The following is a 26,400-nucleotide window of genomic DNA, read 5'->3' on the forward strand; positions in this document are numbered from 1 at the left end:
CTCAGGGGCCAGCCTAGGTCCAGCAGGGACCAGTATGGGGGTCCAGCATGCAGGAGACCGGGGAGGGAATGAGGGGAACGTAGGGCTGGAGAAGCCTCTCTCTTACCACAGCCGTCTTCACCCTCGGTCCGTTCCAGCAGGGTCGCCCCTTCAGCTACTGGCACCGTAGTGGCAGGACGCTGGAAGAGGGACTTGGCGTGCGGGCGACCCTTGCGCTGGCGGGATGCAGGGGAGCTGGGCTGCCCTGGTCCACCTTGCCTTCTGTGGGGGAGGCAGCAGTGCGGATGACCGGCACTGGCGCAGCTCGACCCCGGGAGAAACAGAGAGGTCTAGTGCGTCTCTGTTGTCCCTGATGATCTGAAGAAAAAGACAAAAGCAAAAAGCAAAAATCAAAACTAAAAACCAAACAGGAGAAAAACAGCCCTGCAGAGCAGGGAGTGTCTTGCCTCCTTGGACACTAAGCAAAAACTGGCAGTCTCTCTCTCCAGGCTGAGGGTATAGCTGTGGAGGAGGGGCTTAACAGTTCTCACTTAGTGTCACGCCTCCTATGGAGATGAGCTATACCCAAGGTCTTCTGTGTCCCAAGGTCTTCTGTGTCCCCCAAGGAAATTGGGCGAGAAATAAAAATCTATTTAAGGGTCCATTCACACGTCCACAGTGTTTCGCGGATCTGCAAAACACCGGGCCGGCACCCCATAGAAATGCCTATTCTTGTCTGCAGCTGCGGACAAGAATAAGACATGTTCTATTTTTTTGTGGAGCCGTGGACCGGAAGTTAGGGTCCGCGGACCGGAAATGCGCATGTGGACAGCACACTGTGTGCTGTCCGCATCTTCTCCGCCCCTATTGAAAATGAATGGGTCCGCACCCGTTCCGCATAATTGCGAAACGGATCCGGACCCAAAGGGCGGACGTCTGAATGGAGTCTAACAAAGTTTTGATTTTCTGATGACACATTCCCTTTAAGAAGTTTTTCAAAAGGTTGGATGGAAATCAATAGGATTACTAGAATGGTGTCCCTCGCTGATGAATAGCAAAACCTTCAGGTTGCAGAGAAGACAAAGTCTACATCTACACCTAGTTAACAAATGCACAGATTTGTCATTTATGCTCTACCCACGCCATTGTGCCGCCACACAGATTTAGAACAATAAAGCTGTTACTCTAGACACCATTGTTATTTTTAACCAAACAACTTGCAATACTATAAGTGATTACTCTGCTCATATAGGATATTTCTTATTTAGGAGCAGAGCCATTTTGATACTTTCATGGTTTAACACAATTCATTCTAGAGCAATTTGCTATTTTATGCAATTTTATGTTTCTAGCAAATACAATCTCCGGCATTACAGCATCAACTACATTGGTGATTACAATATAAACAGGAAGCCGCCTGCAATCTTCTCCGGTAACAGATACAGGGCCTAGCTCAGTGTCAGGTGAAAAATTATGACATATGTTACAACACAACATACATATCTGTGTTCCAGGTTTTGGTCCTGGTATTAAAATACCCCCAGCTAGCAGCATTCTGCACAGACATCAGAGGTTTCTGGAGTCCACACAGCATGGAGACAACATAGTCCTGGATTGTACCGGCGGCATCATATTGCTGAAGGACTTCAGGCCTGTACAAAACACAAAAGTACATGTCATAAAACACTGATCGTGGGGGTTATTGGGCCAAAACCCATCCAGACAATAGGCCGGTTTTACTGCTGCCTTCCAATGGAGAGCAGGCGTGCATAGTTTGTAAGCATAATTCATTCAATGGCGAGTGCCTGGACATGCATTTTTGGGATTGGTGAGCCACACATACCTTTGAGGGCCTATTAGACTGCTGATGTGCTGCCGATAATTAATACTAATAGTATGATGGGGATGTCAAGATTACCCGTTGCAAACCATCCCACTTTTGCTTAGGCATGCCGATATATACCTGTTAGAACGGAGTTTCTCAAAATTCCTGTGGAGGGGAAAAAGGCCACGTATTTCCTTAGACAGGCTGAAACTGAGAAGGGAGCATGGGGGATTGAATTTTCCAGACGTGAGGGGTTACAATTTGACGTGTCTGAGTCGGCATCTGCTAGATTGGGCTAACAAGACGTCCTATTATTCTAACTTGAAACTGGAAACGCAGTTGGCGTTACCTTGGAAGCTCATGGCTTTGGTGCACACTAGCATACCCAAGCTTCCAACCTTTGTCAAGAGGTCACTTATATTGAGAGACACGATCCTCACATGGAAAATTTTAAGAAAACAGTTTCATATGTCCTATCAATTCTCCAAGGATCTTCCGCTGTCTCATAACCCGGGATTCCAGGTGGGCGGGGATAGTAAGTTATTTGACAAATGGACCCAGAAAGGGATAACTGAAATGGGAGACCTGTTTAGAGAAGGGTAAAACAGTTGGGCTACTTTGCAGGAGATAGAAGAAAGATGGGGATTGCAGGAGCCAAACTTTCTACCTTATATGCAGATTAGGAGCTACAGTAAAAGCCTTATCAGAGATTTGTCCCGGGAATGGACCCGGAATGAGTTTGATCTCTTCCTCAAGACCTCGGTTAGGCCCACAATTTCCTCCTTGTATCATTTATTAAGGGACAAATGGAGATCTAAGGATAGGAAAAAAAAAATTGACAAATGGAAGGTACTGTTGGGAGAGGAGGATGTATATTCACACATATGTTCAGGGCTGGCTGACATGTATTGCGCGGTCACAAATTAGCAGTGGCGTGAAACGCAGATCAAAATACTAGATCATGCAACTTATGGCTTTAATATCCCAGGTAGAGTGGGCGATACCAATAGGCTGATGGCGTGTCCCAAATGTAAATTGGGTGGATCAGATCTATTTCATGGTCTTTGGGCTTGTCCATTGCTAGTTGAGTTTTGGTCACAGATGAGTCAGATATTATGTGGCATTAGCAGTTTCAAAGGAAAAATATCCCCAATGTTAGCGATCACACATGCAATTGCCCAGTCCACTTTATCTACAGGGGAGGAGGGGAAAGGCGGAACCTTACACCTAGCGCCGTTGGGTCATAAACTCTTGATAGTAGCAAAGCGTTGTTTATTACAGTCGTGGCTGAAATCTGCAGTTCCAGCGTATGACATGGTCATTTCTCAACTATGTATTCCACCTAGAATGGCTTGAAGCCCTGAACGATAAGGAACTTCTGGGGAAAAAGCTTTACCAGGGATGGAAGACGTTTTTGATTGGTTATATTCCTGTTTTAGAGTACCCTCGAATTATGTCTCCATTCACGTTAACATCCTGGTATCTGATGGAAGACTTAAAAGATGGGCTAGGGGTTCTGAAAGTAGATTAAATTGGGCTGAGTACTTAGGGTAGTTAGATTTGGTCTACCAGGGTAGAGAGCATTTGATAGGCATAGACAGGTAGAGGCAGGAGGGGGGGGGGGGGGGTAGACTGAAGAAGAGTTAGGGGGGAAGGGGTTGAAGGGTGGGAGGGTATGTGTAGTAGGATGTTTTGGATTTTGGTAGACAGACATGTGTTCCTTGTGCATATGTTTGATTGCCTATTGATTGTTGATATTTTTGATATTTCTGTCAAGTACTGATGTAAAATTGACATGTTATATGATATGTCGATGCTGTCATACATAAGCAAAAAATAACGAAAATCCAATAAAGAATTGTGGAAAAAAAAAATTATACTAATTGTAACTCATTGTTCCTCCCAAATTCAGTTTGCATGGACCTGTGTAATCAGAACAGTGAAGTAGAGTGCAGATGGATGTGTTCTCATACGCAGAGTAATATAGCCTTATGGCTTCTGTCCTAAGAGACTATTATTGACTATTATTTACAATGCCCGTTTGTCGGTCAGATTAACAGGAACAAACGATCCTAGGAATGCTCGCTCCTGATAATCTGCCCGTCTAAATGTGCTGCAGATTGTACGATGGTAACAGTTCATGCAGGCACCTAAATTATCGTGTCAGGGCAGCAGATTGTGCGGTCTAAACAGCGATCTGCTGACCAGAAACAATGCAGCTGTATGAGGACGAGCTATGGCAGCAGTGATCACTCGTCCTCGTACAGTGGAGGGGATTGCCGCATGTGAATGCAGCGCTTCACCTCCACTGACGAACAGGCAATGGTCATGTAAATGCAGCATTACAGGGAACAGCAGCATTCTAAAGAACCTTTCACATGGGCCAATGATCGGGTGAAGAAGAGTTCTTAAGAACATGCATTCCCAGCCATTGCCAGGCGTAAACAGTCCCAGCATTTAGACACCAGCAAACAAGGGCTCCTTGGCTGTTGACTGATCGCATCAATTGCTAGCAGAACATTTCCCTGTGTAAAATGGGGATTTGCTGCTGAAAGGTGGAATCCGATTGGTTGCTATGGGCAACTAAGCTAGTTTTCCTTTGCAGCATTTTGGTAAATCTCCCCTATAGTGTATTGTCAAATGCTGTTCATTACAAGCAAAAGGATGCATGGGATCGAAGGAGAAGAAAACAACGTGATCAGGCCGAAGTAACATTTAAAGAGCACCTGATGGCAGGATCAACCCTATTAAACCAAGCATACAGCCTGGTATAGTTGGTCCTGCTGACAGATACCTTTATTGCCCAAATGCAAAATGCCCTTGCAGAGATCTATAAAGACGCATTTACATTCGCTGACTAAGCAGGCCATTATCAGAAAGGAACTGTTTCTTCCTGATAACTGCCTGCTTGTAAGCTTGTCTTTATTTACTGCATCAGCATAACAAGTAGGGACATATTCATCCACCTCATGGCAATCAGACGCGTTTCGAACATACTGTTCTTAGTCATAACTGAAGGGTTAAACAGAATTAGCTGTGATCTGTATGAAGGACAAGGGGACACAGAAAGGAATCATGGTGCATAGAGAGAAGAATAATATTCTTTCAATAACGACTACAACCACTTTTTTTGAGACCTGACGCGAGTGGGGAAAAGTTGCAGGTTGCAGAGCAACTAACCGTTGCGCCGCAATCTGTGCCTGAAATATGCTAACTATAGGCATATTTTAGTTTAATAAATGAGACCCATTGTTTCTAGACAGAAGTTCGCTGTTTAATATATGTCTGTGAAGAAACCAGTAATATGTATTGTATTAGCTTTCTAGGCATAGAAAACCCGTATTCTCAACAAAATAGGTCTATAGCCTGCAGGCAAGTGCTATATACATATACTGCCTTCCATATAGAAGGTCTCAGGTTCAAATCTAAAAAAAAAGTGTACATTTTTTCTTTCTTATTTAACCCATCATAAAAGTTTATAGAAATTAAAATCTTATGTGTACGGCAAAATGGTCTGATGCAAGTAATGCTATATTAGCTAGACTCATACATAATATTCCCCATATCTACTTTAAGATCTGTTTCTTACTTTAAACGCAAAGTTTGGGCCAGAGCCGAGTGTCACAGATGAGAAGCATGATTGCATCTGCTGCTTCTACACTCAACATGCTTGATGTCTAGCCCTGTCAATCAAGAGGAAGAGCAAGCACAGGGGCGTTAAAAAAGCAGTGCTTTAAGGATTGAGGCCAGTCCCCCGGTGCTCAAACTTGCTCATTTGTATATGAATAAAAACACTGATAGCTCTGCAGCTGTTCAACATACAGATCATCCGATCTGGTAGTATGCCTGGTTTAATAGGGTTGATCATGCTGACAGAGGCCCTTTAAGTCAGCTGCCTGAGTGCTCAAGCAGCTGAATGTTGAGTCCTCTGCAGTGAAAGACTGCCGGGCAACCCAGAGGGAAGACAGAAATGTTTTTCATGGCGTCTGTCCCCTCTGTTCTCGCATACACAGTTCTCAATAGGTGCACAGAACAGAGGCAGTGGTATTTGTCATGGTGGTCGTGTGACTGCACTTTTATAACCTTTAAGGGACAAAGTCTAAAAATAAAAAATAAAAGTAAGAAAGTAAGAAAAAAAAAATACAAAAAAAACATTCCCAAAAAAGTCCTCCGCCCTAATCGTTTTTGTAATGCTAGCAAAGATCTGAATACCTGAAACTGGACATGTAATATATCAAAATCTATGGGAGACAATGACAAACACAAATAAAAAAGTCTATTGTGTGGTCATACTATATTATAACCAGAAAATAAATCACAAACATGTGAAAAAGTTATAGCTGTGTCTGTCCAGAAACACTGATATTACCCTAGTCCTGAACTGGTTAAAAGGCTGCACAAAATTAGACAAACATGGTGCTTACTTCCAGAAACCTGTCCACACACTGTACCTGGTATTGCAATACCACATATAACCTGTGGACATGTGTGGCGCTGTTTTTAAAAAACAGCAGCCATGTTTTTCTAATCTTGTAAAACAACTGAAATAAAGTGGCCTAAATGGGAGGAAATGCTCACAAACCCCAAACACTGTGGCGTGTTTATAACCGGGGGAGCAATTCCTCCGCATGTGATCTGTTGCGAACGGCAATCCCCAGCAAAAATGCATACAATGGAGGATGTCGGCAGCGGACCACATGCACCACAATGGCATCCTACACAAGATGGGATAATGTGTGGATGCAAATATAAAAATACATACAGTAAATCACTGCGAAAGGTGCACCACAATGATATGCAACTGACAACACTGGCCAATCCCTCAAGCTGATGTTAAGAACTGAGACTTTAGCCAATGTATTCCTGAGATACCTTGACAGTGGTGCAAAAGGGCTCCGATGTGCTCCTGACAGGAATACATTGGCTAAAGTCTCAGTTCCTAACATCAGCTTGAGGGATTGGCCAGTGTTGTCAGTTGCAGATCATTGTGGTGCACCTTTCGCAGTGATTTAATCTTGTAAAACCTCAAAAAAGGTTAATTGAACCAGAACTGAAGATCTTTAAACTTCTTGGGGGACATTTATAAGGACCGGTGTTTTCCACACTGGTCTTGAGTCGCTCTGCACTGCTGGAGGTAGCACCAAAGTTATGTAGAGGCACAGGCCTCTACATAAGTTTTGCGCTTCCTCCAGCAGATTGTGCGACAGCCTTAAAGGGGATGTCTCACTTCAGCAAATGGCATTTATCACGTAGAGAAAGTTAATACAAGGTAGTTACTATGTATTATATATTACTGTATTGTGATTTTCCATATTGCCTCCTTTGCTGGCTGGATTCATTTTATCTATCACATTACACGCTGCTCATTTCCATGGTTACAACCACCCTGCAATCCAGCAGTGGTGGCCGTGCTTGCACACTATTGGAAAAAGCGCCAGCCAGGACGGTGGGAGCTCACATAGGCTGGTGTTTTTTCCTATAGTGTGCAAGCACGGCCACTGCTGCTGGATTGCAGGGTGGTCGTAACCATGGAAACAAGCAATGTATAATGTGATGGAATTTTTTTTATTTATTTTTCCCTTCCTCTGGATCAACTTGCAGGATAACAGGCCGAACTGGATGGACAAATGTCTTTTTTCGTCCTTATATACAATGTTACTATAAATGCCACTTGCTGAAGGTGGAGACAACTCCTTTAAATCTACAGCATCTCCCTTGCTGGCATAGATTTAAGCCCTTTTCCACACCAAAAACTGGTGTGAAAAATGATAAATAAGCCGGGCCTGCCGACCGTACTCTTCATCGCCCCTTCGGAAAAGTGGCATGAGGGGAGAAAAGTTACAGATTTTGCCACAAAATACTATTGTGGCGTATATATCTGTTAATAAATGTTCACGGTTATGGGTGAGTGGGATTTCTTTACAGGTTCTGTATCCTGACATCCCCTCTTACAGATACTTGGAGATATTATAAATTGCTTTTTAATATAATAGTATCTTATGTTTTAAATTTGGCGACTTTTCTCCTAAACAATGTATATTACCTGTGCTTTAAATACCAGAATACAGAGGTGCAGCCAAAGCCTGAGGCCAGATTAAGATGGGACTGCGGCTGAGGTAACGAGGATAAGAAGTCTGTAGTACAGCGTCCATCTTCCCAGGTGACGAGTCGACTGACTTCTTTTGGCTCAAAGACCCTGAGGTTTTCGCTGTTGATCCAATGACACGCTTGTAAAAAAAAAAAAACATATCAATGTCACAGTGTGGTATTAAAGCGATTCTCCGGATCAAGAAAACAAATTCACATTAACTAACTAGGGAACAAACAGAACACTTACCTGGTGCCCTCCTTTTTCGCCTGAAAATCCACAAGTTTCCGCACTTCTCTTTGCCATCCAAGATGGCGGCAGCCAGGGGCATTGCTAGGTTCTCATATTATCCAGGTCCCGAGCCCCAATGAATATGGCCCAATTCTCTAAGTCGACCCCCCCCCCGCACAATGCATTTTACAGTATTTGCTCAATCATACAGTCCCATGTAAATGACACTATTTCCCTCCCTCCGCCGTAGAGTCCAATGTAAATAACATCACACCATTTCTCCAGCCCCCTCCAATATACAGTCCCATGTAAATAACATCACCCTCTCCCCAGCCGCCTTTAACATACAGTTCCATGTAAATACTATCACCCCCTCCCCAGCTGCCTCCAACATGCAATCCAATGTAAACATCACCCCCTCAACATTCAGTCCCATGTAAATAACATCACTCCGTTCTCCAGCCGCCTTCAACATGGAGTCCCATCTAAATAACATCGCACCCTCAACATTTAGTCCCATGTAAATAACATCACCCCCTCCCCAGCCACCTCCAACATACAGTCCTATGTAGATACCATCACTCCCTCCAACATTCAGTCCCATGTAAATAACATCACTCCCTCCTACAGCCGCCATCAACATACAGTTCCATGTAAATAAGATCATCCCCTCCCCAGCCACCTCCAACACAAGTCCCATGTAAATAACATCACCCTGCCCTAGCCAACTCAAACATGCAGTCCCATGTAAATACCATCACCCCTCAATATTGAGTCCCATATAAATAACATCCCTCCACCTCACTCCAACATACAGTCCCATGTAAATAACATCCCTCCCTTCAGCCCTAACATACAGTCCCAGTTAAATAACCACAACTCCCAGCCTTACTCGGCCTCTCACACTCAGTAATCTATCCCTTCACTTACCTCTGACACACACCTCACCACAGCTTCTTCCCCAGGGCTTCTCTTCACTGCTGAGCACAGTCTTCTCCTGCACTGGTCACATGATGGTGACATAATTGCAGGTCCTCAACCACTGCCTTTTGCTATGATTACATGGACTGTGATGTCATCACAGGTCCTTCAGTTCTTCCAGTGCATTAGATTCAATTGTTTTCCCGTCCTGAGGACAGCAATACAGTTGTATCTATCTGGCAGGAAGTACATTCAGGGCCTGGGACAAAACATCTGGGGCTCAGGACCCGAATGTTTTAGCCTAGCAACGCCCCTGGCGGCACCACATCTCAGACTACCTGATGCATCTCTGAGACTAGAGATGGCTGAATCGATTGGTCCATCACAGTTCTTGAGCAGTGAGCAGCGCCCGGCCCTGACAATCTCTCACCCACACCACTGCTCCAAGTAGGCTCTGCTGCTGCTACTGGAGCAGTAACTGTGCATGCGCCGCTACACTTCCTGGTAGTATCACATGCACAGCTGATGCTTCGCTCATCTCTATCCAAGACAATTCCTGATGCCCTTGGATTGGCTAGCACTGTTCACATGAGCGATGATGGCCAATCAAAGAGCAGATGTGGACAAGCGGGAAGTGTCTTGGACTGCCAAATACACAGAAACTGGCGGATTTGCAGCTGAAAAGATGGTTACTGGGTAATTGTTCTGTTCGTTCTCCATTTAAAGTGAATTTTCACTTTAAATGGAATATAAAGGCAGGATCAGCACCTCGCCTACGTAACTGACTGCAGGGGAACACTATTGTTTCAGGTCACTATAGGTAGCTGTAAGGCCTGGTCTCCAGCTGGCAAATATAAGGGAAGCAAAGGTATGGAGCAAGTAAGCATAATTTACTTTATCAGGGCCAATGTGAATGGTGGTTTAATGTGTACATTTCGCCCTGTATTCCTCTTTAACGAGCCTCTGTCAGTATGATCAACCCTGCCAGGCAGTATGCCTGGTTTAATAGGGTTGATCATTAAAACGATACCTTTGTTTTGTCTGTCTGTTAAAGGGAACCTGTCACCGGGAATTTGTGTATAGAGCTAAGAGGACATGGGTTGCTAGATGGCCGCTAGCCCATCTGCAATACCCAGTCGTCATAGCTCTGTGTGCTTTTATTGTGTATAAAAACCGATTTGATACATATGCAAATTAACCTGAGATGAGTCCTGTCCCTGACTCATCTCACGTACAGGACTCATCTCAGGGACAGGGCTCATCTCAGGGACAGGGCTCATCTCAGGTTAATTTGCATATGTATCAAATTGGTTATATTACACAATAAAAGCACACAGAGCTATGGGGACTGGGTATTGCGGATGTGCTAGCGGCCATTTAGCAACCCATGTCCTCAGCTCTATACACAAAATCCCAGTGACAGGTTCCCTTTAAACAGCTGTAGAGATATCCTTGTTGTTATTCATATGCGAATGAGCACGTTGGAGCACCAGGGGGCAGGGCTGAATCCTTGGAGCACTGCTTTTGTAACACCCCTGTGGTCTGCACACTCCCCTCTCCCCTTCATTGATGTGGCTAGACGTCATTATAGTGAGGTCAGGTATATCATATACACTACTTACTATAGCCTTACCATGTTCAGTATAGAGGTTTTCTATGCTTAGAACGCTAATACATATTATTGGAGTATTCCCAGGCACAACATATGATTAGATAGAAACCAGTAATATGTATTAGCTTTCTAAGTATATAAAACTATTCTTAATATAATGCTATAGCCTGGAGGTAAGTGGTCAGCCTTGCATGTTGATGTTCCAGGTTCAAATACCAGGAGAGACTTTTCCTCATTTAACCAATAATAATAGGCTATACAAATTACACTTTACAAATCATTAGTCAGACCACACATGGAGTACTGTGTACAGTTCTGGGCTCCAGTGAACAAAGCAGACATAGCAGAGCTGGAGAGGGTCCAGAGGAGGGCAACTAAAGTAATAACTGGAATGGGGCAACTACAGTACCCTGAAAGATTATCAAAATTAGGGTTATTCACTTTAGAAAAAAGACGACTGAGAGGAGATCTAATTAATATGTATAAATATATCAGGGGTCAGTACAGAGATCTATCCCATCATCTATTCATTCCCAGGACGGTGACTGTGACGAGGGGACATCCTCTGCGTCTGGAGGAAAGAAGGTTTGTACACAAACATAGAAGAGGATTCTTTACGGTAAGAGCAGTGAGACTATGGAGCTCTCTGCCTGAGGAGGTGGTGATGGTGAGTACAATAAAGGAATTCAAGAGGGGCCTGGATGTATTTCTGGAGTGTAATAATATTACAGGCTATAGCTACTAGAGGGGGGTCGTTGATCCAGGGATTTATTCTGATTGCCTGATTGGAGTCGGGAAGGAATTTTTATTCCCCTAAAGTGAGGAAAATTGGCTTCTACCTCACAGGGTTTTTTTGCCTTCCTCTGGATCATCTTGCAGGATGACAGGCCGAACTGGATGGACAAATGTCTTTTTTCGGCCTTATGTACTATGTTACTATGTTACTATAGCCTTACTATTTTGAGAATGGAGGTTAATACATATTACTGGTGTCTTTAGAATCATATATTGTGGCTGTTAATAAACCAGCACCGCCACTGTTCTATAACTGGAATATACCTTTAATACAAGGCACTTACTAATGTATTGCGATTGTCCATATTGCCTCCTTTGCTGGCGGGATTCATTTTTCCATCGCATTATACACGGCTCGTTTCCAGGGGCTGTGGCCACTGCTGCAGCGCAGATACAAGGTGGCTGGGACATGATCTGCTGTGCATGTGTGCCTATGTGCGCTCCAGCAGACAGATTGCAAGGTGGTCGTAACCCCTGAAAACGAGCAGTGTATAATGTGATGGAAAAATGAATCAAGCCAGCAAAGGAAATGCAAAGCAAGATGGATAATAACACTACAGTGCCTTGTAATAACTTTCTCTACATGATAAATGCCTCCTGCTGAAGTGAGACAACCTATTTAACACAGTGAGAAACACTTTTTTGATCAGGAGGACCATCATTACAATTTGGGGTACTCCTGCATCTGGCTCTAGAGGTTGGTGGCTCTCAAATATAGAGAGGTAAGAGAGCGCACCCTTGTGGCAGAATCTTTGAGCAAAAACCATGGGTAAATTCAGTGGGGTAATAAATCATCCAGCCAGTAGTCAGGTGGTGAAGCAGAGCCAATAAGGTTAGTGGATGGCCGGCTGCTAAAACCCTTAGAATAATTTTTGTCTGTAGCACCGCTGTTATTATCGCTCACCATTTTATCACTTTACAAAAATTGCCCTAAAAGGGCAAAAAGGGGCTAACGACTATACTTCTCTTATTTTCTTTGTGCCCCATTAGTGTGTGATATCACCCAGACATTACACCTTGGCTTGTTCTCCAGAATAAGACTCCATGCATTTGTCCAGACACCCCGATTCGTGAAACTTTCCGCAGCCTCTCCCTGGGCAGAGCCGCCAGGCAATCATTTAGGGCCCTTATTATCTGGCAGACGTCTTGTTCTTTTCCCTGAAAAATTAAGAAGAGATCTCACTTATTTAAATTATAAAGATTTCTGTAAAATGACCTGGAAATGTAAATCCATGCCCGGTGCACTACATATGATGCCAACATAGTGCCATAGAGGCTATCATCCAGGCTTCCACAGATTCTGAATGGCATAAGTCTGATAAAACGCCACTTCTCATATACAATAATGACATTACACTCATAGACCATGTTACACATAGATCAATTGCTACTAAGCAAGCCTTAGGCCTCATGCACACCAACGTGCCGTGCTTTGCGGTCGGAACAGGTGTCCCATAATAGAAATGCCTATTCTTGTCCACAAAACGGACAAGAATAGGACATGTTCTATTTTTTTTTGAGGGGCCACAGAATGGAGCAACGGATGCAGACAGCACAGGGAAGTGAATAGGTCTGCATCCGAGCCACAAAAAAGTTGGCTGGATGCAGAACCAAACCACGTTCGTGTGCATGAGCCATTATAGTAATGAACATGGAGTTCTTAATAGCTGGCGACGGCCTCCACATAACCTGGCATGAGCAGGGACAAGTCGCAAGTTGCGGCGCCACAATCTGCGACAGATATACGCCAAAAAGTGGCGAATATCTGTTAGTAAATGACCCCCAATGTATAAGCCCATTTGCCAGTTACACAGTGACCTCTTTCAAGTGGGTCTCTAGAATAAACTGGCGCACCACTGCATGGCGACTGCCCAAACACAGTACCCAGCATCCCAAAAGCACCCTGCTGCCAGGCTAAGTCCCCTTGGCTCTGGGCCACACCGCCCTACAGGCACAGCACCACAGCAGCCCTGCAGCACCGCACCATAAGGGTACAGCTACATTTCATATAATGTATTCTGCAATGCGATATGCTGGGGCAGCTGCCAAAAAATCAGACTTGGATGTAATTCTTGCGACTGTCGCGTGGCAGGCGCAGCATGTTGCATTGAGACACCATTGAAATACATTATATGAAATGTCGCCATACCCTTAAACAGAGGACAAAAGCTCGCCTTTCCATGTGGTCTCAGGAAAAAGACCAAGATCAAGTAGGTATTAACCCTTAGGAGCTGTTCAGACTAGGGTTGAGCGGTAAACCGGTATCAACGATATACTGCTGTATTAAGAACAGTGATATGGCGATATTGCTGTTTCCAAATAACCGCAGTATTTGGGGACGTCATAGGAGCAGTCATATGCTTGCTGACCGTTCCTAAATCTGTCAGCCTGCCCCTGCATTGTGCATATGTGTACTGTACATATTACTTCCTGCAGCGGCCGCCCCCGGCTCTTCCTCGCTCCCATATTCAAGTCTCTGCCCACCGGCCTAGCACAGGATCGAAGCGGGCAAAGTCAGTCAGCAGTCCGTGTCCAAGCCAAGGTGGGGGAAGAGGGGTGAGAGACCCTAACGGGTGTCATAATTAATAAAGGCTGTACTGTCTATGTCTTCTGCGGCCCTGGCCCTGCCTGCAAGCTGCACTGCACATGGTGATGGCACTTGATAAACTATAATGTCTCCCTGTTGCCCCCATACAGGAGCAACAACAAGACATTACTGTATGGGGGCCACAAGACATTATTATACTGATGGCGGAGGGGTTACAAATTGTTGTCCCAAACAGTATAATGTCACCTTGTGACCCCCATACAGTATAGTTCCTGAGTCCAGAAAGTAGAATGTCTCCTGGTGGCCCCATGCAGTATAGTGACTCTTGTGGTCCACTGCCTGCCGAAAAGCCTGCCTATACAGTATATAATGTCTCCTTGTGCCCCGCTGCCTTCCCATACAGTATATAATGTCTCCTTGTGCCCCGCTGCCTTCCCATACAGTATATAATGTCTCCTTGTGCCCCGCTGCCTTCCCATACAGTATATAATGTCTCCTTGTGCCCGCTGCCTGCCCATACAGTATATGTCTCCTTGCGGCCCCCATACAGTATATAACGTCTCCTTGTGGCCCCCATACAGTATATAATGTCTCCTTGTGCCGAGAGGCCTGCCCATACAGTATATAATGTCTCCTGGTGGGCCCATGCAGTATAGTGACTCTTGTGGTCCACTGCCTGCCGAACAGCCTGCCCATACAGTATATAATGTCTCCTTGTGCCCGCAGCCTGCCTATACAGTATATAATGTCTCCTTGTGTCCCGCTGCCTTCCCATACAGTATATAATGTCTCCTTGTGCCCGCTGCCTGCCCATACAGTATATGTCTCCTTGTGGCCCCCATACAGTATATAACATCTCCTTGTGGCCCCCTACAGTATATAATGTCTCCTTGTGCCGAGCGGCCTGCCCATACAGTATATAATGTCTCCTTGTGCCCGCTGCCTGCCCATACAGTATATAATGTCTTCTTGTGCCCGCTGCCTGCCCATACAGTATATAACGTCTCCTTGTGGCCCCCATACAGTATATAACGTCTCCTTGTGGCCCCCATACAGTATAATGTCTCCTTGTGCCGAGAGGCCTGCCCATACAGTATATAATGTCTCCTTGTGGCCCCCATACAGTATAACGTCTCCTTGTGGCCCCCATAGAGTATAACGTCTCCTTGTGGCCCCCACACAATATAATGTCTCCTTGTGGCCCCCATACAGTATAATGTCTCCTTGTGGCCCCCATACAGTATAATGTCTCCTTGTGGCCCCCATACAGTTTAACGTCTCCTTGTGGCCCCCATACAGTATAATGTCTCCTTGTGGCCCATATACAGTATAATGTCTCCTTGTGGCCCATATACAGTATAATGTCTCCTTGTGGCCCCCATACAGTATAATGTCTCCTTGTGGCCCCCATACAGTATAATGTCTTCTTGTGGCCCCAAGTGTTTTTCTTCTAAATGGGCATTTATCGCGCTATATATCGTTATTGCGATAAATTTCTTAATACCGTTATTGTGGGAATATTTTTGATATCGCCCAACCCTAGTTCAGTCGTTGCGGCCGCGTTCACTTACTGCGAATTTAAAAAAACAGCATCTAAAACCACACAGGGGCCACGATTGGTGAACTCAGCCTGAAGCCCCTTTCACACGAGCGACTTTTTCGCGCAGGTGCAATGCGTGAGGTGAACGCATTGCACCCGCACTGAATCCGGACCCATTCATTTCTATGGGGCTGTGCACATGAGCGGTGATTTTCACGCATCACTTGTGCGTTGCATGAAAATCACAGCATGTTCTATATTCTGCGTTTTTCACGCAACGCAGGCCCCATAGAAGTGAATGGGGCTGCGTGAAAATCACAAGCATCCGCAAGCAAGTGCGGATGCGGTGCGATTTTCACGCATGGTTGCTAGGAGACGATCGGGATGGAGACCCGATCATTATTATTTTCCTTATAACATGGTTATGAGGGAAAATAATAGCATTCTTAATATAGAATGCATAGTACAATAGGGCTGGAGGGGTTAAAAAATAAATAAAAAATTAAACTCACCTCATCCACTTGTTCGCACAGCCCGGGTCATCTTCTTTCTTCTTCTTTGATGACCTGGGAGGAAAATGACCTTTGCTGATGTCACTGCGCTCATCACATGGACCATGTGACGGACCATGTGATGAGCACAGTGACAGCACCAAAGGTCCTTTTTCTCCCAGGTCATCAAAGAAGAAGAAAGAAAGAAGAGAAGCCGGACTGCCCGAACAAGTGGATGAGGCGAGTTAAATTTTTATTTTTTTAACCCCTCCACCCTATTTTACTAAGCATTCTGTATTAAGAATTAGGGATCGACCGATTATCGGATTTACCGATATTATCGGCCGATATTCAGGATTTTGAACACTATCGGTATCAGCATCTATTTTGCCGATATTCCGATAGTGTATGGGGAACACAGATCGCGCTGCTGACAGCGCTCTCCGTGTTCCCTCAGCAGCACAGGGGAGAAGGAGCAGTGTCTCCTCCCCCTGTGCTGCTCCTGCCGCTGCCGCCAATGTAAGGACAGGGGACAGGAGGAGGGGAGGAGCTATGGCCACTGCTCCACCAATGAAGATTAATCTATCATTCATTCATATACAGGAGGCGGGAGCTGCAGGATCACATAGCCGGCTCCCGGCCTCTATGAGCTGTAGCTGCGATCTGCGGTAGTTAACTCCTCAGGTGTCGCGGATCACAGCTACTGCTCATAGAGGTCGGGAGCCGGCTATGTGATCCTGCAGCCAGCTCCCGCCTCCTGTATATGAATAAATGCGAGATTAAGCTTCATTGGTGGCGCAGTGCGCCCCCCCAAGCCCCCCAGTATCAGACATTGGTGGCGCAGTGCGCCCCCCCCCCAGTATTAAGCAGTGGTGGCGCATAGGGCCCCCCCACCCCAGTCGCAGTGCGCCCCCCCACAGGATCCCCTCTCCCCTCCTCCTCCGATCGGAGCCCCAGCAGTGTAATGCTGGGGCTCCGATCGGTTACCATGGCAGCCAGGACGCTATTGAAGCCCTGGCTGCCATGATAAGCTCCTATTCACCCTGATAGATCTCTATCAGGGTGAATAGGACAAGGGTTCTAGTCCCTAAGGGGGCTAAAAGTTAGTTAAAAAAAAAAAGTTACAAAAAAAATAATAAAAACACCAAAATATTAAATATAAATGAAAAAGAAAGATTTACAAAAAAAAAAATACACATTAACAATAAACATTAATTTTCAGCAGATTTGTGGGAATTTAAATTTTTTTTTCAAAAATGAAAATTCCCAGAATATCGGTATAAATTATCGGCTATCGGCCTGAAAGTTCACAAATTATCGGTATCGGTCCTAAAAAATCAATATCGGTCGATCCCTATTAAGAATGCTATTATTTTCCCTTATAACCATGTTATAAGTGAAAATAATAAAATCTACACAACACCGATCCCAAACCCGAACTTCAGTAAAGAAGTCCGGGTTCGGGTCTGGGTACCAAACATGCTTTGCACTCGCGCAGAAAAATCATGCATTTTCACGCGACGCACACGCATCCTATCTGGCCCAAATCCATGACGCCCGTGTGAAAGAGGCCTGAAGGTATGACCACATTGCGTGGTCATGATGTGACCGTGCCTCAGTTGGGTATGGCTCTGTGGTTGGGTACCGACCGGCCATACAGGTCCTAATTAAACAAATGAGGACCACACTGTTTAGTCTGTCTGCATTGTTACTGGCTGCATGACACCAGCATTTCCGTACAGCCATTAACAATGCATTAGTTTAACAGGAGCCCGCTGCGGCCTATATAGCTGCCAGGTACTCTACAGCAGCGCAACCACTCAGCTATTTCGGAACTAAGGCTACTTTCACACTAGCATTCGGGGCTCTGCTTGTGAGTTCCATTTAAAGGCTCTCACAAGTGGCCCCGAACGGATCCGTACGGCCCCAATGCATTCTGAGTGGATGCGGATCCGCTCAGAATGCCTCAGTCTGGCACCGTTTGGCCTCCGTTCCGCTCAGCAGGCGGACACCCGAACGCTGCTTGCAGCGTTCGGGTGTCCGCCTGGCCGTGCGGAGCCAAACGGATCCGTCCAGACTTACAATGTCAGTCAATGGGGACGGATCCGTTTGAAGTTGACACAATATGGCTCAATTTCAAACGGATCCGTCCCCCATTGACTTTCAATGTAAAGTCTGGACGGATCCGTCTAACTTTCAGACTTAGAAATTTTTCTGAAATATAATGCAGACGGATCCGTTCTGAACGGATCCCATCGTCTGCATTATAGGAGCGGATCCGTCTGTGCAGACACCAGACGGATCCGCTCCGAACGCAAGTGTGAAAGTAGCCTTACACGGCAGAGAACGGAGAGCATGATGCGCATGTGCTGTGTGCTCTCCTTCACCTTGGGGGCCCCATTCTAGAGATAGGAGCAGGTCTCAAAGGTGGGGCCAGCACCAGTCATTGATGACATGTCTAATCCATATGCCATCAACGTTTAAAGGGGTTGTTCGGAATTAGAAAAACATGGCTGCTTTATTCCAAAAACAGCACCACACCTGTCCATGGGTTGTGTGGGGGTACCACAGCTCAAATCTATTGAAGTGAATGGGGCACAGCTGTAATACCACACATGACATGGGGACAGAAGTGGTGCTCGTCTTGGATGACATCAGCCATGTTTTTTCTAGTCCTGGACAACCCCTGGAAGCAGCTTTGCAGTAATACAATTTGAAAAAAAGACTTCTGTCCTTCCAGTTCGGCCTATTAGTGTTGATCCAGAGAAATGAAAAAAAAAAAAAAAACAAGGAGACGCCAATTTTCCTCATTTTGGGGGGAAAAAAATCCTTCCTTACTCCAAATCTGGCAATTACTTTTCCAGTAATCTAGTAACTATAGTGAACTCACAATCACCACCTCCTCAGGCAGAGCGCTCCATAGTCTCACTGCTCTTACAGCAAAGAATCCTCTTCTATGTTACCCTTAGCAACCAATCAGATTCCACCTTTTATTTTTTTCAGCGCTCCTTTTGGAAATGATAGGATCAACTGGATTGGTTGCCATGGGCAACTAAAACAGTTTTCCTTTACCCCAGTTCTGATAAATCTCCCGCAATGACAGAAAGCGACTCAGTCTAGTCTCTAACTCCTGAAATAACAATTCTGGAGAACCTTTACTTAGAACATTATGTTACAAAATGTCTCTGTTATTCCTTTGGGAAATGTAAGAACACATTCAGAAACCCTTGTCAGATGGGTGTGCACCTACATAGAATGGCACAGAACAGAGCTGGAGTCATGTATTTCCAGGTGGAATAACAGAGGAAAGGTCCTAATCCGCATTCCCTATGCGGTATTTGATACAAAGGTTGTAGGTTTCATGTTGTGCCATACATTGCACTCAGTATTTACTCTGTCCACGTATGTAGATGTTACTGCGGTAGAACTAAAGGTCCCAGCATGCCCTGACCAGTGCAGGAGCAGTGAGCTGCCTCACCTGGGCTCCACACTCACTCTCCAGCCCTGCCCTCGTGTCCCGGGTCTCTTGGTGCAGCACCTCCCTGGCATCAGGCTCCAGTAACACGGCCTTCACTGAACTCGTGCCCACGTCAATGCCCAGAACTAAAGAGCTCCCTTCCAGCTCCATCTCGCAAGGCTGACGGCTGTCACTGACAGCGGGCTGAGCGGCCAGGCCCGCCCTCACACTGCAGTAAAATGTCTCTACTACAGGGGCCATTTTACCGTGGCTCTACCGTTCACTTTACCGCAAAATGATCTTCAGAAAAATGGCGCCTCTGCGGGCTCGAAGGACGTTTTTTGAGCCCAATTTTCCTCTGCGTTCCAGGTATGAGGTAAACAAGGAAGAAGACGGAGCTGCTGACAATGTTGACAATTGAGGAACTGGTCAGCTGTATGAGGTGTCTGGTCTGCTGATAGGAAGCGCTGGACGAGGAGGGGTCCGCACACAGGTCAGTGTCCTGTAGACCGGACAGGTTGCCATAGTGACCGGGCTCAGGACAATCACATTGGTTATTGGTAAGAGCAGTAAATGGAGAGGTTGCTGCCAGACCGGGCTGTGATTACTGTGAGAATACTGTAGAGCTCACTGTCGGCAGGAACACGTGATCATGACTTTGTGTCGGCACTTGATTACTCCTGGCTTAGGTGCTAGTGGAGAGAGGTAGATTTCAGGTAACCCTAATACTAACTCCTATAGTAATCCTAATCCCTATACTAAACCTAATACTACTCCTATAGTAAGCCTAATCCTATTACTAATCCTAACCCCTATACTAAACCTAATATTAACCCCTATACTAAACCCAATACCTAACCCTAATACTAACTCCTATAGTAAGCCTAATCCTATACTAAACCCAATACCTAACCGGTATACTAAACCTAATACTAATTACTATAGTAGCCCTAATCCTAACCCCTATACTAAACCTAATACTAACCAGTATACTAAAACTAATATTAACCCCTATACTAAACCCAATACCTAACCCTAATACTACTCCTATAGTAAGCCTAATCCTATTACTAATCCTAACCCCTATACTAAACCTAATACTAACCCCTATACTAAAACTAATATTAATGCTAATTAATTGTGGGTTTCGGGGGGCACTCGTCTGTCGCTGGCTGCATATATTGATAGCAATATGTATAGTATGGACATATATTCCTTTAGGTGCTCTCGGATGAGGGAGACACTCCAATATCCAGAAACGTATATAACAACTAAATATATCTCAATGTCATGTAAATTTCTTTGTTGGAAACCTAAAAATGCTGAAAAGATGTCATACGACTGTTGTCAGAAGATAACACTTGATAATATAAAAGTTGCAACCGATTTATTTGATAATTATAATAAAGACAATAAGTAAAAGCAGATCAGAATAAAACGCAATTGCACCAACAACGACCAATTCGAACAGAAAGCAGCAAAACTGAAACAAGATTTTTTAACAAAGGCCTACCCAATAGATTCAATTGAAAATTGAACAGACTTTTTTGAACCCATAGATCAAACATCCAAACAGGAAGATGTTCTCCGCATCATTTTACCCTTTCACGTTCAACACAAAAAAGTCGAACAGATAATAAATAAGAATTGGCCTCCCCTTTTTAAAAGACAAAACTATAGGATCTGTCCTACCAGTAGACCACAAATAACATATACTATAACCGCAAACTTAAGCCTTAAAGTAGCACCGACCATCAAGACAAACACTACGCCGAATTCATCCAATTGGTTGTCATTTAACCGCCTCAGCTCCCCTAGCTTAACCCTTTCATGACCAAAGGTCATTGATGACCCAATGTCCAGGTCAAAATGTACAAATCTGACATGCGTCACTTTAAGTGGTAATAGCTTTGGAACACTTTTACTTATCCACGCCGTTCTGAGACTGTTTTCTCGTGACACATTGTACTTCATGACAGTCATAAATTTGAGTCAATATATATCTCCTTTTTTTTAAAAAAAAAAATCCCCAATTTACCCAAAAATTGTAAAAATTAGCAATTTTCTAAATTTCTATTTCTCTGCTTCTAAAACAGAAAGTGATACCTCATAAAATATTTATTACATAACATTCCCCACATGTCTATTTTATGTTGGCATCATTTTGGAAATGTTATTTTATTTTTTTAGGACATTACAAGGCTTAGGCCTCTTTCACACTTGCGTTGTCCGGATCCGGCGTGTACTCCACTTGCCGGAATTACACGCCGGATCCGGAAAAACGCAAGTGTACTGAAAGCATTTGAAGACGGATCCGTCTTCAAAATGCTTTCAGTGTTACTATGGCAGCCAGGACGCTATTAAAGTCCTGGTTGCCATAGTAGTAGTGGGGAGCGGGGGAGCAGTATACTTACAGTCCGTGCGGCTCCCGGGGTGCTCCAGAATGACGTCAGAGCGCCCCATGCGCATGGATGACGTGCCATGCGATCACGTGATCCATGCGCGTGGGGCGCCCTAACGTCACTCTGGAGCGCCCCGGGAGCCGCACGGACGGTAAGTATACTGCTCCCCCGCTCCCCGCTACACTTTACCATGGCTGCCAGGACTTTAGCGTCCCGGCAGCCATGGTAACCATTCAGAAAAAGCTAAACGTCGGATCCGGCAATGCGCCGAAACGACGTTTAGCTTGTGGCCGGATCCGGATCAATGCCTTTCAATGGGCATTAATTCCGGATCCGGCCTTGCGGCAAGTCTTCAGGATTTTTGGCCGGAGCAAAAAGCGCAGCATGCTGCGGTATTTTCTCCGGCCAAAAAACGTTCCGGTCCTGAACTGAAGACATCCTGATGCATCCTGAATGGATTTCTCTCCATTCAGAATGCATTAGGATAAAACTGATCAGGATTCTTCCGGCATAGAGCCCTGACGACGGAACTCTATGCCGGAAGAAAAGAACGCAGGTGTGAAAGAGCCCTTAGAAGTTTAGAAGCAATTCTTAAAATTTTTAAGAAAATTTCCAAAACCCTACTTTTTAAGGACTAGTTCAGGTCTGAAGTCACTTTGTGGGGCTTACATAGTGGAAACCCCCCATAAATGACCCCATTGTAGAAACTACACCCCTCAAGTTACTTAAAACCAATTTTACAAACGTTATTAACCCTTTAGGTGTTCCACAAGAATTAAAGGAAAATGGAGATGAAATTTCTAAATTTCACTTTTTTAGCAGATTTTCTATTTTATTACATTTTTTTCTTTAACACATTAAGGGTTAACAGCCAAACAATACTCAATCTTTATTACTCTGATTCTGCGGTTTACAGAAACACCCCACATGTGGTCGTAAACTGATGTAAGGGCGCAGAAGGAAAGGAACACCGTATGGTTTTTGGAAGGCAGATTTTGCTGGATTGGTTTTCTGAACGCCATATGTTTTTTATTTTTCTACCGATCGTCTTGTGCAGGGGCTCGTTTTTTGCAGAAAGAGTTGAGGTTTTTATTGGTACCATTTTTGGGTACATAGGATTTTTTGATCATTCATTATTACACTTTATGGGACAAGGTGGCCAAAAAATTGGCTGTTTTGGAACAGTTTTTTTTTTTTTTTTTTTTTTTACAGTGTTCATCTGAGGGGTTAGGTCATGTGACAGTTTTATAGAGCAGATCGTTACGGACGTGGCAATACCCAATATATATACTTTTTCTTATTTATTTATGTTTTACACAATAATAGCATTTCTGAAACCAAAAAAATGATGTTTTAGTGTATCCATAGTCTGAGAGCCATAGCTTTTTTATTTTTTGGGCGATTGTCTTAAATATGGGCTCATTTTTTGCAGGATGAGGTAACGGTTTGATTGGTACTATTTTGGGGTTTATTCGCCTTTTTTGATCGCTTGGTGTTGCACTTTTTGTGATGTAAGGTGACAAAAATGGCTTATTTTTTTTACACCGTTTTTATTTTTTATGGTGTTTATTGGACGGGGTTGATGATGTGATATATTTATAGAGATGGTCGTTATGGACGCGGTGACACCTAATATGTGTGGTTTTTGTTTGTTTGTTTTTTATAGGAAAAGGAAATTTTTTACATTTTTATTTATTTATTTTTACTTTTATTATTTTCACTTTTTTTTTATCAGTTCCCTCTTGGATCTTGAAGATCCAGTGGGGCTGATGGTTGTATTATACTTTGCAATGCTCTTGCATTGCAAAGTATAATACAATCAGATGCCTGTAGGTGGCAGCACTGGACGCCTATACCATGGCAACCGGACGCCTTTGCAAAGCGTCCGGTTGCCATGGCAACCATCGGGCGCTGCGATCGCAGCAGCCCTGGTGGTTGAGAGAGAGGGAGCCCCCTCCCTCTATTAACCCCATGGATGCCGCTACTGCGGCATCTATGGGGTTACAGCAGTGTCAGCATAGAGCTGACACACGCTGCTGATGGCGGCGGCTCAGGAATGGAGCCGCCGCAATCACACACACAAGGGGGGCCGCATCGGGGGCAGGGGACAGGGGGCAGCGGACAGGGGGCAGTGCTGGAAACGGGGGAGGGGGGGCAGCATTTTACTTCCAGATCGGGGCAGGAGGGGGCGGACCGCATCGGGGGGGGGGGGGGGCAGGATAAGAAGATGGACAAGAAGGGGGCACAGATCAGGGCAGGAGGGGGCGGACCGCATCGGGGGCAGGACAAGAACAAGGAGGGGGCTTCAAGGGGGCACAGATCGGGGGCTTCAGGACACATTACCGATTTCAGGCTCTGATCTGCAGAGCGCAGATCAGAGCCTGAAACCGGCATTTTAACACTGCCGCGATCTGCACAGACTAACCAATCGGATCGATTGCCGGCAAGGGGCCACTCTGATTGGTCCCTTGCCGGCATTACTGCACTGTATGCTGTCCGTGACAGCAGCAGGACAGGGGCAGAAGCTTTAATCCAAGCGCTTTGCAGCGCTTGGATTAAAGAGCTGCCAGAACGTATATATACATGGTAGCTGCACGGGGTATGTGCAGCTATCACGTATATATATACAGATTGCAGACGTGAAGGGGTTAAACACCCTTAATGACCAGACCACTTTTTACACTTCTGCACTACACTACTTTCACGGTTTATTGCTCAAACAACTTACCACCCAAATGATTTTTACCTCCTTTTCTTCTCACTAATAGAGCTTTCATTTGGTGGTATTTTATTGCTGCTGACATTTTTACTTTTTTTGATATTAATCAAAATTTACTGATTTTTTTTACAAAAAAATGTCATTTTTCAGTTTCAGTTGTCAAATAAAACTACATTTCTATTTAAATTTTCCTCTAAATTTATTGTTCTACATGTCTTTGATTAAAAAAAAATGTTTAGGTAAAAAAAAAAATGGTTTGGGTAAAAGTTATAGGGCCAGATTTATCATTAGCTCAGGTCAGAATAATGGAGTGAAAAAGTCCCCCAAAAAGTCCCAAACGCTAAAAAAAACTGCGCACAAATTTGCGACTTTTTTCTGCTCTGCACTATGCTCGCCAGTTTTCTGAAAGTGGGCGTGTTTTCTTATGTAAATGAATCTCTAGACAGATTTACTATTGGGACTATTTAAAAAGTCGCAATTTCACTCCAGTGAGGACCATGCTTATCTTATGAGACTTTTTAATAGAACATGCAACTTTTTCATAAAAACGTGCGACTTTTTCGTAAAGATGTGCGACTTTTGTAAAGCTGCTTACTGACGGATAAACTGCTACCGTCAAACCACATTTATTACAGTCTTAAAGGGCCGATCATAAATCTCACTTGGCTAAAACTGACTTTAGCCATATGTTAAAGTGGAGTGAGCTGTCAGAGTCATGATAAATCTGGCCCATAGCATTTACAAACTATGGTACACAAATGTGAATTTCCACTTTTTGAAGCAGCTCTGACTTTCTGAGCACCTATCATGTTTCCTGAGGTTCTACAACGCCCAGACAGTAGAAAACCCCCACAAATGACCCCATTTCGGAAAGTAGACACCCTAAGGTATTCACTGATGGGCATAGTGAGTTCATAGAACTTTTTATTTTTTGTCACAAGTTAGCGGAAAATGATGAATTCTTTTTTTTCCTTACAAAGTCTCATATTCTACTAACTTGTGACAAAAAAAAATAAACTTCCATGAACTCACTATGCCCATCACGAAATACCTTGGGGTGTCTTCTTTCCAAAATGGGGTCACTTGCCCTAATGCGTGAGAAGTAGTTTGAAATCAAAATGTGTAAAAAATGCCCTGTGAAATCCTAAAGGTGCTCTTTGAATGTGGGCCCCTTTGCCCACCTAGGCTGCAAAAAAGTGTCACACTTGTGGTATCGCCGTACTCAGGAGAAGTTGGGCAATGTGTTTTGGGGTGTCTTTTTACATATACCCATGCTGGGAGAGAGAAATATCTCGGCAAAAGACAACTTTTCCCATTTTTTTTATACAAAGTTGGCATTTGACCGAGATATTTATCTCACCCAGCATGGGTATATGTAAAATGACACCCCAAAACACATTGCCCAACTTCTCCTGAGTACGGCGATACCACACGTGTGACACTTTTTTGCAGCCTAGATGCACAAAGGGGCCCAAATTACTTTTAGGAGGGCATTTTTAGACATTTGGATCCCAGACTTCTTCTCACGCTTTAGGGCCCCTAAAATGCCAGGGCAGTATAAATACCCCACATGTGACCCCATTTTGGAAAGAAGACACCCCAAGGTATTCCATGAGGGGCATGGCGAGTTCATAGAATATTTTTTTTTTTTGTTGCACAAGTTAGCGGAAATTGATTTTATTTTTATTTTTTCTCACAAAGTCTCACTTTCCGCTAACTTGGGACAAAAATTTCAATCTTTCATGGACTCAATATGCCCCTCAGCGAATACCTTGGGGTGTCTTCTTTCTAA

At 44.4% G+C, this 26,400-nt stretch overlaps 2 protein-coding genes across 6 annotated transcripts in view; one reads left to right on the forward strand and one right to left on the reverse strand.

The window, feature by feature from the left end:
• Positions 1 to 19,763, reverse strand: part of SHPK (sedoheptulokinase) — a 50,944-nt gene extending 31,181 nt beyond the window's left edge. For 2 of the 3 annotated variants that reach the window (XM_044283739.1, XM_044283737.1), the window contains exons 1-4: positions 19,509 to 19,763; positions 12,468 to 12,609; positions 7,848 to 8,031; positions 1,479 to 1,631 (exon numbers count right to left, since the gene is read on the reverse strand). In XM_044283739.1, the coding sequence (XP_044139674.1) occupies positions 1,479 to 1,631; positions 7,848 to 8,031; positions 12,468 to 12,609; positions 19,509 to 19,748 (719 nt within the window). In that variant the 5' untranslated portion in view covers positions 19,749 to 19,763. The remainder of the gene's footprint in view (positions 1 to 1,478; positions 1,632 to 7,847; positions 8,032 to 12,467; positions 12,610 to 19,508) is intronic. The other variant, XM_044283738.1, reaches the window with a different exon arrangement.
• Positions 19,764 to 19,855: 92 nt separating this feature from the next.
• Positions 19,856 to 26,400, forward strand: part of CTNS (cystinosin, lysosomal cystine transporter) — a 39,368-nt gene continuing 32,823 nt past the window's right edge. Inside the window, exon 1 of one of the 3 annotated variants that reach the window (XM_044283740.1) lies at positions 19,856 to 19,980. The gene's annotated coding sequence lies outside the window, so the exon portion shown is untranslated. Of the gene's footprint in view, positions 20,048 to 26,400 lie in introns of all 3 variants that reach the window. The other 2 variants (XM_044283742.1, XM_044283741.1) reach the window with 2 other exon arrangements.

Source organism: Bufo gargarizans, chromosome 3 (genome assembly GCF_014858855.1).
Source record: "Bufo gargarizans isolate SCDJY-AF-19 chromosome 3, ASM1485885v1, whole genome shotgun sequence".
In the NCBI taxonomy this organism is placed as follows: domain Eukaryota; kingdom Metazoa; phylum Chordata; class Amphibia; order Anura; family Bufonidae; genus Bufo; species Bufo gargarizans.